Below are 15,533 nucleotides of genomic sequence, written 5' to 3' on the forward strand. Positions count from 1 at the left end.
GGAAAGAGAGCCATGCTGTACCTCAGTACCCGCACGGAAAGGGCTTCGCAACGGGCGCAGGCAGCCCCCTCGAGAGCTGCCCGTGCGTGCTCCATCCCCAAACATGAGACACACATCTCATGAGAATCTCCATCCGTGATGTACCGAGGGCAAGAAAAAACACACCTTCTGTACATCTGGTTGCCGGACATGCTGGTAGACTTCTTCTTTAGGTAAGACATACTGCTTGTAGGACTGGAGCTTTCTTCAAACAACATACAGAGCGCCTGCTGAATAAAAAAAAGCTAATGATGAGTGTGTACAGGTGTGCTTTATACTCCTCCGGTTATTCCGTCACACCTTACCGTTCTAGCAACAGGCCAATAGGATTGGAGTGATTTCATTCACGTTCAGACCTGCTTCGCCTAGAGGCGTTCCCATAGTGTCGTAACCGACGCAGTTCGAGTTCCCTCGAAGGGGAACTGCCTGGACTCACAGCGCGAGGGGCACTTGATTACTATCACGGCTTACACCGGTGTCGCATCAGCTGGGAAGAATTGATTCGCGTCGAGCCGAAAACTTTCTCTTGTGGCGCCCCCCAACATTTTGTGCCCTAGGCACCCACCTATGTCGTCTATGCCACGAGCCGTACCTGAGTCTAAGCATATAGCAGCATAACTAAGGGGTGGTTCAGGACTTACCTGAGCCAGCCGTAACTATAAGCTTTATCAAAGAGAAAAAGTCTTATGCCTACTGTTAAATGTGGAGATGGTGTCTGCCTCCCGAAACCAAACTGAGACCCGATTCCACAGGAGAGGAGCTTGATAGCTGAAGGCTCTGTCTTCTATTCTACTTTTGGAGACTCTTTGAACCACAAGTAACCCTGCATTCTGGGATCTCATAAAAAGGCATAAAAACATATATAGTAGAAAGATTGCGGCACTTTTCCTACATTAAGTTCTCTTTTTTTTTTGCTTTTTTTTTTCAACCATAATACATAGTGGAAACTGAACCAACAAAAACACACTGCCACAAGCCTGAAACACGGGATATTAGAGGTACAGCACATACAATTGTATTTTTTTATGCAGCAGCCTGGTGAGGCTCTCTGTATGGCTCAGTTAAAACAAGTGATTTCAGGAGAGTAAAGGCCTGCACACTTGTAATTCCAATGAACTGATTTGTGTGTGTGTGTGTGTGTGTGTGTGTGTGTGTGTGTCTGTGTCTGTGTCTGTGTCTGTGTGTGTGTGTGTGTGTGTGTGTGTGTGTGTGTATGTATAGGTGGGTGGTTTAGGACTTGCCTTCTCAGTAGCTGTCAGGTCTCTCTGGGCAGGTGCGCATGTGTTTGTCAGAGTCATGGGATAGCCTGAACCAGCAGATGGTGCTCTTGTTTTATCCTTAAAGATCTCTCTCTTTCCCACACACATACACTCTCTCTCTCTCTCTCTCTCTCTCTCTCACACACACATACACACACACACACACACACTGTGTTATGGGAACCAAGCGGTGTGAGAGAAACCACTCATCCTGGTCAGATAATTGAGTTTGTTGAATTGTCCCAACACACGTCACTAAACAACTCCTGCACACTGTCTCCTCAGTACCACTGGGCTCAAGTCACCAGTGTTGCTCCAGGCACTGACTGCTTGCTCAGCTAATGTGAATTTGGCAGACTGCAGGAAAATACAATATGAGGGCAGAGCCATAAAGCAATCAGGCTCCCTGGCTATCCATTTCAACCTTCCCTACTCTGCTCGTCAGGGAATTCACAAATAATTTCCAATAAGCTGAGCTGTCAAATTGTGCGCTTGACATTAAGCAGATGCATCCAGACGGTTGCATAATTGCTTACACTGAACAATTAGCTTCTTGGGATTTAAGTAGGTCACTTCTTGTGGATATTGCAGCATGAATGCAAATGCATCTAATGCTACCTTCCTGCAGCCTTGGCCGACCCCTCATGTGAGTTGCTCCTTTGCCAAGGTAATCCAGAGTATGGATCTGCATGGAGAGGCTTTACATACAAATGGATGGGGAGGAGAGAGAGAGAGAGAGAGAGAGAGAGAGAGAGAGAGAGAGAGAAGTTTACTGGGCTGACGTAAGAGACACTGGAATATAGTTGGTGTACTTGGAAAAAATTATACTTCTCCTTACTGAGCGAGGGCAAGAGGGTTAAGAGGCTGGCGCTGCCACACTTCTAAATGAATGTGTTTAGAGTGACTAGAGGTAGATTACTCCAAAGTGGGTATTAGGCAGTGAGGAGCTGCTGGAGAGAGTTAAGACACTGAGCAAAGGCCTGCTGGGTATCCAGGCAGGGATCCATCTCTTTGCCTCTCAGAGTTGACTCACACTCTATGTGTGCATGCCACTCTCACACAGTCAATTTAAAATTATGTGATACAATAATAAAAACATTTTTGATTCATGATATTGAAATCTCAGTAAGACTTTTGTGTTTTAATCATCTGATGATAACCACAATTTTGTGAATTCAGTGGCTCCACCATCCAGCTTGTAACGTTTTACTGGTCCCACATTTCTTTAGTTTCTTTCTTACTGCATGTTCATACACATGAACATGTGTTTAAACTTCTGTTTGTACAATTAAAGGCTGCAAATCAACTAGTGTGCTCCAGTCCGGTTTTTCCCATGAAAGTTTGCTCACCTCTAACTGAGTAGCACTGATTCAGCCGAATATTGCTTGAAGATGCACAGAGAAGTCTTTTTACCAAACTTGCATGTGGAATGGGGTTCTTTCGTCTCCAAGCCTGTTTTCATCTTACTTTTGTCTGTCTTGCCTTACAAAAATAATTATGACAGAGAAATATGTAACCTTTGCAACATGTAACATTTGTAGGAATGACAGGTAGGTTAAAACCAAACCATCACGTTTCAGCTAATTGGACTTGAAGAACAAGTTGTACCCTAATAAGGACTCTCACACATTGGACTCTATTTCATTTATACACACACAAACACACACACACACACTCAAAGCAGGGAGGAGTGGGCTCTTTATTGGTACTTACGTCAGGGTGGAAAGAACATTTTCTTGCCCATATTCCTGTCTGAGGTTAACGGGCAACATCCGTCTCTTTCTCGCTCTCTCTCCCTCCCACATGCTCACTTACTGACTACATCGCCCACCTCTCTCTCCCTCTCTCTGTCTGCCTCCACCAAACATTTATTTCTCTGTGTGGGAGAGCCTTCCTGCGAGCACTGGCCCACAGGGACCCTTTCCTGCTGCTGCAATGGGTGCAGATTGTAACCTCATGTGCCCCTGTAAGTGAGTCATGCAAGGTAAAGAAGGAGTTGTTTGTGTGTGTGTGTGTGTGTGTGTGTGTGTGTGTGTGTGTGTGTGTGTTAGAGTGAGACAGTTGGGTTTTAAAGAAACAGGCTACTGAGTGTTTCCTTTGACAATGTGGTAATCAACTTAAGCACTGACATTCACTCGAAGCATCATGGCGTCCAGTCCCACAGGGAGCACATTAGGATGAGGAGAGGAGCAGATATTGATTCAGTGGTTTTATGTACTAACACATCATATAGTCCTTTGTGAAGACTTCCTCTGTTGTGATATTATCACAGTATTATCACTCATTTGGTCACTGTGAGGACACATGATCAGTGTACTTATTTAGGGTGCCATAAAACAATAAATGATTATTAACAATAACTCACAATACTTCTGTGCTACACATTATTAAAACTGCAATAACTGATTTTTTTGGCCACTTGGGAGTCAGCAGAAAAACTGCCATCACCTTATGAAGTTGATAACGAAAACAATGAGTTGAAAGATGTGAAAAAGTATTTGCCCCCCTTCCTGATTTCTTATTTTGTTTTTGCATGTTTGTCACACTGAAATGTTTCAGATCATCAAACAAATTGAAATATTAGACAAAGATAACACAAGTAAACACAAAATGCATTTTTTATTATTAAGGGGGAAAATCCAAACCTACCCTGTTTGATAAGAAATCAAGAAGGGGCAAACATTTGTCTGTAGAGCTCAGAGGGCCTGCAAATTCTGGTGATAATTCTCTGAATTCATTGAATATTCCAACATAGTATAAGTAGCATAAGTAGAAAAGACACAGAAAGTCATCGTATTGAATCAGCAATGTCATTTTGCATTATCATTATCATACCATTAAGTACAGGTCATACCAGAACAAGTACTGATGTAGCAGCAAAACCCTTGATTGTATTGATATGTGCAAGGGTATGTTTTATTTCTTTTGTATTTAACTATATTTCCAAGAAGAGCAACATTACTGAATTACTTGGAAATTAGATAATCCTACTTTAAGTGTTGTTCTTCTGTACCTCTTTTCCTTATAAACCTCTTTCAATTGCCAGACTGGCTTTATTATTGAGCTGAGTTTAAATTTGTTAAAGTCATGTCGTCTGGAAGTCATTTAATCTCCCAGATATAGTTTAATAAAATGTAAAAATGAGAAATAAAAAAATATACTTTCTTTGTTACACTGAGTTCATTTTTGACGGTTAACTTGATTTATTTTTTTACTTGTAAGCTGAACCTGGGAGGAGAAATCTAATAAATTCCAAAAGCCTGCTCCAGAACACATAATGTTAAATTGTGTATTTAATTATAAGTGAAAGGCAACATTGTTCTCAGGAACATATTGTCTACTAGACGGCAGTGCTGACATTGTGCCAGCAGGTGGCATAACACAGTCCTGATGTTCTGAGAGAATCTGCTCCAACTACATGGCTTTAGTCAGCATGACCACAGGACAATAGACTGACTTCACACTCCTCAGTACACTGCCAGCATGACAGAGCTCCATTACTCAGCTTATAGGGCGCACACACACACACACACACACACACACAAAGAAAGAAGCCATGCACATTAAGAGCTTCTTCATTTTTATTTTTAATAGAAAAAAAGTATTCAAAATAATACAACAGGAAGTATCCGGTAAAGATGACAACAAAAAATGTGATCAAGTCTGTGTCTACATGGCAACCACGCATCCTCCCCTTGAGCTCAGCCCAGTTTGCCGAGTGTGTATGAATGTGTGTGTGTGTGTATGAATGTGTGTGTGTGTGTGTGTGTGTGTGTGTGTGTGTGTGTGTATGAGCTGAACCAAAGCAGAAATATACAGAATACCTCTGATTGATGCACATGACATTCTGCTGGTGAAATGAAAGGGATACAATAAATGTGTGTTTGGGTGGTTTATATGTACATGCTGAGGGTGTGTTGGGATGAGGCCATGTTACCATTATGCACAATAAAAGACTCTGTGTGTGTGTGTGTGTGTGTGTGTGGGTCAGCTGGGATCTGCAGTGTGATGGTATATGAAGGAGGATGGATCGGGTTGAGACACAGATGCTCTGAACTAACGCAGCTCCAGTCTGCCTGCTGCAGTGATGAAGATGTTCATGACATTGATGATGATGAAACACTACGAAGGAAGCCAAGAGTAAAAACAAACTGACGAAAAGAGAAAAAATAAGTGAACGTGTGGCTGCAGAACAGAATAAAAAAAAAGGTCCTTGACTTCAGAAGGCAGGAGGAGTTTAGAGTTTCTAAATCACCAGCTTGCTCCCTACTCTCTCTTATTAAAATATCACAAATTTGTCACTCTTTCTTCTCCACCTTCCCTCAACCATTCTCTCAGTCCCTCGTGGCCCAGGCTGGCCTGGCTGTTGGTAGGCAGGCCAAAAAAGTTCAGTGTGGATCCTGGCGGCGTTACATAACTCCTCTGCCTTCACCATCTTTTCCTCCCCAGGCTTCCTTTCTTCTTCACTTGTGTGGCTCTCAGTCCTCCCCACACACACGCGCACACACACACACACACGCGCGCGCGCACCCCCACAGCAAGCCATTTGTCCTTACTGGGCCTCCATATTTGCGAGTTCCTCTGTCCAGTTGGGGTTAAATGGGATTGGATCACGGAGGTGCAGAGGGACAGATATGGAGGTGCAGACGGACAGATACGGAGGGACAGATGGAGGGATGAGGAGCTGCTGTTGTCCTGCTTGAGGAAATTATTCTGACCCAACTGTGGCACGTCCTTTTTCCACGTTCATAGCGATGTGCGTCCATCCATCGTCACGTCCGCCTCCATCTCTCCCTCCTTTCATCCGTCTGTCCCTTCATCGCTCCGCCACCTCCATCTGTCTGCTCAGGGGCCTGAAGGGGTGAGGCGCTAAGACAGGAGGGCTGCAGTCTCTGAAGAAAGTGTTCTTTATCCCATTCTGTCTCTCTCTCTTCCTCTCTCTCACATTTATCCCCCACTCTTCCAACTTTTGATTAAAATACTATCTTTGCCATCCATTCAAAAACACACATACCAACTCATACAGTGTCCCATTACATCGACGCCCCATTGGGAAAACACGGATTCAACTCTCTTTCTCTTTCTCTCTGGCACACATAAGCACTCACGTACGCATTTACACACACACACACACACACACACACACACACACACACGCACGCACTCTCTGTGAGGCTCTCTATGGGAGTGAATCTTGGGGGCCTCTGTGCTATGTCCCATCTTCCTCATCCCCCTCCGAACAGTAGTCTCGCCCCTGCAAAGAAAGGTTTTAGAGAGAATATGAGAGGTGCATATTTTTCATGTTTTTTTCCTACTCTAATTTGTTCCAGTTAAGTATAACCTACTTTAAATGACTCTCTTAACTGTCTACCCCCCCACACCCTCCTGTTACTCCAGTAACCAGTTTAAACAAACCCTTGTCGATTTGCAGGTACTGGCATAGAAAATACTGGATGAGGCAGTTAAGAGCTGATAGGTGGGCAGTTATGTTGTTTTGTTTCTTCCATCATAATGAGGAGCTTGTCTAACTCTACACTGTCTCTCTTTAAATCAGGCTTTAAAACACAAGCTGCCTCAGTAGCACACTGCAAATCAGTGATGGAAATAAAGTATATTTACTAAAGTATGGTGCCTGGCTAATGATTTTCCATTTTATATTACTTTACATGTTTAATTCTCACAAATTCATTTTAATTCTCCACTGCATTCTCATCTTATAATGCTGATATGGTGTGTTAGAAAACAGCTGCCTATTTAACACATCCAGCAGACACAGTGCAACATTAGCATTAATTTTGAGTGGTGTTGCTGGACAAGACGCTGACAAGTCCAATATTCATTCTTCTCTTAGCTCTGTTTTTGGTCTCCACCAAGTCCTGAGGGAAAAATCTGCCTCTTTAGCTGCTCCGCTATGTTGACCAGCTGGTTGCCAAGTTTGTCGGTCTGCCATTTTGTGCTGGGAAGGTAGTGTACGGTGAGTTTTTAGAGCAAGAAAACAATGCTGTTAAGAGCGGCGAGACTGCACCAAAACAGTGAAGTATTGGGGCATAAAACCAGAACAACGAGCTTAAAGATACTAACTCTCTGTGGAGCTGAGGGAAACTGCAGAGTCGAGCAATAATTCCAGCAGCCACTGTCATTTCATTTTGCAACCTCATCTTCACGCAGAAACAACTGGTGTAATTCAAGAGTGCAGCAATGACCTGTTCCTCACACATGTGGAGGGGAGTGTTGAGCTCCTGAGCACAATGACAATGTGGACTAAGGGATGTTGCTGTTGCACAGCCTGTCTCTTTAAATGTTAGGACCCAGCTGTTTCTTTAAACGCTCGGAGACCCATTCTGTGCCCCACATGTACCCCCTCCCCTCACCTTCTCAATCTTCTCATCCAGCATCCTGAAAAATTCCTGCTGGCTCTCTGACGTGTGAATACTGAGAAAGAGAGGGAAGCGAGAAGGAGGGGGAGAGGAAGTTGGAGGTTGCGAGACGAGGAGGAGAGGGGAGGCAACAAATACATCATGAGAATTTTCCATTACACCCCCCCACACAGCACAAATGCACTACTGCGCACACACACAGTCACTGCAGTGTGAGAAATACATGGCTTGCGAGGCTATGGATTATTTAAATAATTCTTTTTATAAAGTATTAACCCAGTCTCTCATCCAAAGCTAAATACTCTGCAGACACCAACAACCAGTATGTATACATATACAGAGACTCATCAATACACAGAGCCTGAGGTTAGCCAAGAGGCAACATTACAAAAACCAGAGACAAAATATCATTTACGTTACACTTCATAATATTAACAAACTGAAAGTCGCATCTTAATGGACATTGGACATAACGGTTTGTTAAATGGTCAGTCCAGCCAACAAATCTATCAGTTTTCATTGGATCTACTTTTCTTGGAAGTAATAGCCCCTATGAAAACTGAGCTGGCAAAACAATCTCTCCACAAGGTCCATGGGTACCTGTTCTGAAGCTTTCGATTATATCACACAATCGTCTTCAGCAGATGAAGTTTGCCCACTTGTCAAGGAATTTGAAAGTGTTCAAATTTCCATTATAAGGACCTGTCGCCCAGCTTAATGGTTGAGGTTGAAAGTTAATTCTCAACCTTGGAAACAAAGGTTGTTCACAGCGAGGACTGTGGATTATGACATTGTTTCTAGAGAGACATGTTGCTATTGATATTTTTAAGTACAACCTTTGAATGCTGTGAGCACTACAAATTAATTATGAAAACAGAAAGAGAAGAACAAGTCACAATCTGGTTTAAATCATTTAAATCCAAACCATCTGTATGGATATACCTAGAGGTGAGAAAATCTGTTTGTTTTTTTTTTAAATTTGAGTGAACTGACCCTTTAACAATAATTGTGAGAAGGTGTTCAAGTTATCAGAGTTGTCCATAATTTAAAAAATCATATATTTTTATACGATATCCACCAGACATTTAGTGTATGCAGACTGCTGCTGGCCACTTACTTCGACTTGATGTTTGCTGCAGCGACCTCTTTCTGCTGTTTGCCCCTGTACTGCACATTACTCTTCTCCTGGAAGACACAAACACACGCGCACACACCCCATTAGCTCTCATTATCAGCTGATAAATACAGGCAAAAGACAAACAACTCCTATCAGCAAACAGCCACACCGCTGAAAGCACACGTCAAATCAAACCTGCATTATCAAATTACGCCCGCACCCAACTTGCACGGCACAACAGCCATAGGAGAATGGCCACAGATATAATGTATGTAGGTCTAAAAAAAACTGTTGTGTCAACTCTGAGGAAGGTTGGTCATCTCACATGAGTCCCCTTCCATGTTATTGCAAGCTCTGTGTACAGTTTCCTGCTATAGTAAAATGCTGCAGCGATCAACCAAAGATACTTCAACCTGCGTCTTTCGCCACTCACTGTCTGTGTGTGTGTCTGTGTGTGTGTGTGTCTGTGTGTGTCTGTGTCTGTGTCTGTGTGTCTGTGTCTGTGTCTGTGTGTCTGTGTCTGTGTGTCTGTGTGTCTGTGTGTCTGTGTCTGTGTGTCTGTGTCTGTGTCTGTGTGTCTGTGTGTCTGTGTGTGTCTGTGTGTCTGTGTCTGTGTGTGTGTGTCTGTGTGTGTGTGTCTGTGTCTGTGTGTCTGTGTCTGTGTCTGTGTGTCTGTGTCTGTGTGTCTGTGTCTGTGTGTCTGTGTCTGTGTGTCTGTGTCTGTGTGTCTGTCTGTGTGTGTGTGTCTGTCTGTGTCTGTGTCTGTCTGTGTCTGTCTGTGTCTGTCTGTCTGTCTGTCTGTCTGTCTGTCTGTCTGTCTGTCTGTCTGTCTGTCTGTCTGTGTGTGTGTGTGTGTGTGTATTCCTCTTTGACAGCATACACCAACAGTAATAAAATGTTGTAGGACACAAATACTGGTCTGCCCACATCTAGTGGCTATACTGGAGGTTGGGATTGGGGTCAGTTTAACTGAACAACATGCCATTCGTCTCATTTGTAAACTGTAAAATATGTGTTTCCTTTAATAATAATAATAAAAAAGACAAGCTGTGTGTTTGTTGTATCCAAAAGATATTCCTCAGAGCATTAGTCAAGCAGCATTTTATCTGATTTTTTCAAGTAAAATCAAAGTTTCAGAGGATAAGAGGTGCTTCCCCTCGTGGTGTTAGCCTGTTACAGTGATAAGGCCAGTTTTTGAGCTGCAGTAATATAAGTTAGTGGCAGTTTGACACTACTTTTGTTTAGTTTTTTTAAATCAGGATTTATAATTACATTTGTTATTGTTCCAGTGCTTGCCAGGACGCAAGGCAGACTAACCTGATTTACTGAACAACAGGCTCTCATCTCACAATACCACACTTTTGAGTCATTCAGTGTGTTGATAAGGTTCTATTTATGCACAAGCTTTACAAAATGGAGGGGAAATGTGCAACAGGGATTAGACAGCCAGGTTATTTGCAAAGTTCTTAATACTTCTTCAATGACAACGTGACATTTCTTTTCACTGTTTGAGACCACAGGTTTTGCAGGAGGGAGTCAAACCAACCAAGCGATCAGCCCCCACATTCCACACACGCCAGCATGTTGTCTGTACCTGCGTGAGTGTGAGGCTCTCTGTGAGTTTTTGCGCGTGTGCAAAAGACAATAAGTGTGTATGTGTGGGCTGCTGAGGCTGACAGAGCCGCCTTTGGACACAAACACGAACTGTTCGCATGAGCTGATAAACTGTCAGGAAAAGGTCTGAGTCTGTGTGTGGATGACAGACTGTCAGTGGATGGGTTGGGTTGGTTGTTTGTCTGCCTGTCTGTCTTTGTGTGTGTGTGTATGTGTCTCACCAGGTTCTCCTGGTTGCGTGCGTTCACCCTGTTTTCATCCCCTCTCATGTACTTCACCTCCTCCACTCCCTTCATCTTGTATTCATCTGAGGAGAGAGTGGTTCAGAGAGAAAGACAGAGAGAGAGACAGAGAGAGACATGATTAAAGGAGGGAGAGAGAGTCAGGGGAAATAAACAACAACAACAAGACCAGATTCCTTTCATTTGTCCAGGTCAATGTGATCTGAAAGGCTAACACAACTGAACTGTCACATCGGCTTCACTGTAGTCTCACTCCATTATGTCAACATTACCAATGACTATACTATTGATTTTCGTTATAATTTGTCCAAGCTAATCTGATAACTATAACCTGATACAATGTTTTAGAAAGTGGACATGGCAGCCGGTGTACAAGCAGGAGGACTGCTCATCTCTTTTCCATTTTAACTCGAGTAACTCATCTGAGGACAGAGAAAGCAAAAACTGAGCGACAGCGAGATGGAATACATGTATTTGTGAAGTAAAAGAGAAGGAGAAAGCTGGAGGGGATTAAAGATCTGTTGAACAGCTTCTAGGCTACATGGACAGCTTAGACAGTTAAGACAGTTAAGTTGAGCTCTGTGGTAACACTTCTGCAAAATTGCACAGCACCACACCGCCACGCCTCGCACTGTACATCCTAAATCACTACTAAAGAGTGAAACTAGGGCAATAAAATGAAAGTGTTGACATCCAGGCATTATGCGTCTCTTACTGATCCATAGATACTCATATTGCAATTTTTTAATACGCTGTTTGAATCCCATATAATTAAAATGGATGCAATAAATAAACAGAGGTTCAACAAATCAACCGGCTCACAGCCCAGTCCAGCATCTCTAACTGGTTATAGTGTATTAATCAGGACAAACGTATCTTAAGTGAGCAAGCCAGACAAATTAAATATCATGCACAGGATGCATTAAAAAGCACTTATTTTTACACTTAAAGTTATAAAAATGATGTGAAAATTTATTGTGTTCTAGATTTAAAAACATACCGTCCAGCCCAAGCAGAAATGTGTGTGTACTGTTGTATTTTAAGTAACTTAATCATTACCATATTCATTTGAGACAATGTAGTATGATTTGGGGCCTCTGCTCTCCTCAACATTGCATTTTACAGTGTGCCAGTTAACTGATTAAACCAAATCAACTGAAAATTAATCGGCGGCAATACTGATAACTGATGAATCGCTTTTTAAACTCTTATTCCAGTGAAATAAGGAGAAAGTGAGAATTTGTTTGTTTCTCTTTGTCTCATGTGATTGTAAACTGATTATCTCTGGGTTTTGGACCTTTGGTCAGAAATCAAGCATTTTGAAGAACAATTGATAAATTGATTGAGAAAATGATCTGTAGGTAAAGATGTGCTTTAGACTGAGATTACTGTGTGAATGCAGTCACCTTGCGTAACGCACACGTAGCGTCGTAAAGTTTAATTTTCACGTCTATCAAATGCGACACATTGATCATAGGATTGGTGTAGTTTACACGTTATGGAAAACAGTTTTTTTTAATCTGAACATTAAAATAAAAGTAACATTAATTTAGTGCTTAGGTAAATAGCCTTATTACGAGTCCAGAACTATAATAGTGATGCAAAATAATATAAAGTCTAAAAACTCTACATACAGCACATTTATGTTAGCCCAAACCCCACCTAACAACACAATCACACAGGCACTTCTGCTGACTACCTGGTTGTTGGACATTTGACTGATAAAAAGCAGTTGAGATGCTGACACACACACACACACACACACGAGCACACCTTCTATTGGCCTTATCTGCTGCACTCTTCGTATTTTGCCCTCACTCTATCGGCAGTCTGTCTATCTGTTTATCCGTGTGTGTGTGTGTCTGTGCCACTTTGTACTCAGCAGAAGGGTTCCCTCCCTCTGCTCTGTTGCTCATGATCCACCTCGCACCTGGATCACCCGTGTGTTCTGAGTGTGTGCTTGCTTCTGCGATCACCTTACACCGTTACACGTGCGTCATTGTAGAGCCAAACAGCCAGCATTTGTCATCATCATTTCGAGGGAGAAAAAGGAGGGATGCTGGCAGATTTAAGAGAAGGAGAAGAAACAAATGTCGACTACTTTTCTGCTGTTCTGTTTGTCTCAGGAATGTAAACGAGTCGGAGCGAAGCAGCTCCTGTCTGAACATGCTGACACACAAAGGCACACACATGGTTTTATAACAATACACAGGCTCACCAAACTAAGATCTGCTCTGTAAACATGCGGCACATACGGTGCTGCAGCAGGAAACAGAATTAAGAGCCATTTCCTCTGTTCTCCTGTTTATTACAAGGGCAACCCACATACATTACAAGCTATTTAATCTGTACCTTAAGGTGGATACAGATGAATAACAAGGGGTAAAATTAGCTGCCGCTGTGGGCTACATCTAAATGGACATTTTCAAGCAGCAGTTGAGAAAAATGTCATTTTTTAATTTGGGTGAGCTGCCGCCTGACAGGATAAATAGGCTGGATGTTCTGCTCCTGTTACAGGTTAGTCACTGAGCTTAATGTGACGGGTATAGATAGATCAAAGTGACCCAGCTTACACCAATCAAGAATCATCACATCACAGACTTTGCTTCAATTTAGATAGGAGCAAAAGGCTGGTCATGCTGTGCGGGTCGTGTGTGTGTGTGCGTGTGTGTGTGCGTGTGCTTGTGTGCGGCTGTCATTGTCACAAGAAATGACAAGTGTGTTTCGTCACGCAGACGCCGGGCTCGCTTTGGGAGAAAGGGAGGGAAACCGTCAGAGAGAGAGAGGGGAAGATGAAAAGGAAGAACTATTTTGAGAAGCCGTGATTTTGTGATGTGTACATCTTTCGCATCTCTGATTAGAGACCGGAGCTCCGCGCTGACCTTAAGGTACCAACAGTCACGGTGTGTGCACGAGGGTGAATATGTCTGCACATGTGTGTGTGCGCTCACAAAGTGTGTTTCTATTTCAGATAACGCTGTGTCTTTGAATCAGCACGATTGTCATTTTATGCAAGTGTGGCGTATTTGTATGAGTTGAGTCATTTAAATAGCCATCTTTGAGTGTTCGTGCGTGTCTGCTCTAACAGCTCGAGCTGGCCTGCCTGTCCTGTGGCTATGTCACTCTGTCCTTCCTGCTGTGCGTCCTCCCTCTCGGCAACTCTGGCTCCAGGCCATCACCAGCCTGGCCATGACATTTACACCTGAACACTAAGTCTCACTTCTAACACACACACACACACACACACACACACACACGAAGGAGGATTCAGTTTAGAAATATATAAATACTGTGCATAATGTTCTGAACAGAAATAAAGGTCATTGCTTTTCCTGGTAGGGATAAAATGATGAAAAGCTGGAACAGACTGATCAGAAAAGACATTCTGAAATATTTGGGGTGTTACTGTAAGCAAGTGAGAAAAAACACTAAACTTAAACGACGACTAAAGGCCTCACACAACTACCGACTAATCGGAAAATATGCAAAAATCACAATTAAGTAATCATCTTCATTGAGGATCTGACTTTTGGTTCCTACTGGCAGAATATTAACACATATTTCACCATCAGATTCCTTTTCCAGGCCCATGATATTAAAAATGGTCCCTTATGCACCCACTGCAAAATAGAATCTTTAGCCTCCATTGGCCATGCAGCAGCAGTTACTCATTAGCCTAATGTTGCTGAAATAAGTAAATTACCATATTTTGTATAATGTAATAGAATACGATTAGACAGACTGGCTTTCTGAAATGCACATATAGATGTGTATGCCCACATTGATTTAAGTATGCATATGTAATGTACTGTATACTCTATGTGCCGTAGCTGTATCTACAATTGTGTAGGGTACATGCGCACTAATCTCACTTTTGCACAGTCTGGGTGGGTGTTATGACAAACATCTAAAATTATTTACAGTCTTATTATTTTCTCCTTTGACTAAAACAGGTGCATGTTGGTTCCGAGTCTAACATTCAGCATCTAGTACATATATCTAACCAGCATGAATGTTCCTGAGGAACATGCAAGTGCTGCTTCTTTTTCTCTCTCTCTCTATCGTTTCAGCCCGGGGTAGCAGTGACCTTCAGGTCACCAGAGTGCTTCTTCATTCCTGTGCACTTGCCCTACAATGCCTTTGAATCTATACACAGAAACTCTATTTGTTATGAGTTTATCTTTTATGCTTTGTGTTTTCTCTGAAATGCGTCAGAAAACGTTCATTCACAGAAGCTTCTGTCTTTCAACTGCGCATGTGATAATATTTCCAAGGACTGAGCGCCCACTTAGAAGTGCCAGCTTTTCTTTGAGGCACTAATAATCAATTTTGAGCAATCCCATTTCATTCACTTGGAGCAAAACCTACCATTGATGCTTTTTTTCCCAGGTGTTTCTGCCTAAACATCAGTAAACGTGACTTAATCAATGAAAAATCTGCAACGCAAACAACATGAATGCTTTGTCTTCACACTATTTTTTCTGCTGTGACACAAATATGTCAGAGGGACGTTAACATCCGATTCTGTCAGACCCTCAAACCACTCAGCTGCTCCGCTGCCTCAAAACAACACAAATGCTAAAACAGTGAAATCTGCCACCATTGTTGTGTATACATGTTAGGGTGCCACGTACGCAGTCATATACACGCTATCTCCACTCCAATCTCCTCCGACTGTAATTATCGCAGACATCAATTGCATGATGTTTTGGAGAGTGTTGCTATTTTCCCTCGTCGTCCTTCAGTGTTTGTGTAATGGAGCTCAGACTTTTCCGGTTATTGTGCGAGAACGACAGAGAGAGGGGTGGGGTGGTTGGATATGTGTGTGTGTTTGGGGGGGGGGGGGGGGGGGGGGGGGGGGGGGGGGGGGGGGGGGGGGGGGGGG

At 42.8% G+C, this 15,533-nt stretch overlaps 1 protein-coding gene across 1 annotated transcript in view; it reads right to left on the reverse strand.

Annotated features, from left to right (window-relative positions):
- Window positions 1-4,861: 4,861 nt before the first annotated feature.
- The window catches only part of zgc:92140 (uncharacterized protein LOC447854 homolog), a 26,459-nt gene continuing 15,787 nt past the window's right edge, over window positions 4,862-15,533 (reverse strand). The window contains exons 4-7 of the mRNA XM_046049274.1: window positions 10,628-10,713; window positions 8,793-8,860; window positions 7,670-7,730; window positions 4,862-6,552 (exon numbers count right to left, since the gene is read on the reverse strand). Coding sequence (XP_045905230.1) covers window positions 6,508-6,552; window positions 7,670-7,730; window positions 8,793-8,860; window positions 10,628-10,713 — 260 coding nt within the window. The 3' untranslated portion in view covers window positions 4,862-6,507. The remainder of the gene's footprint in view (window positions 6,553-7,669; window positions 7,731-8,792; window positions 8,861-10,627; window positions 10,714-15,533) is intronic.

The sequence above is a fragment of the Micropterus dolomieu genome, linkage group LG05, assembly GCF_021292245.1.
Source record: "Micropterus dolomieu isolate WLL.071019.BEF.003 ecotype Adirondacks linkage group LG05, ASM2129224v1, whole genome shotgun sequence".
NCBI lineage: Eukaryota > Metazoa > Chordata > Actinopteri > Centrarchiformes > Centrarchidae > Micropterus > Micropterus dolomieu.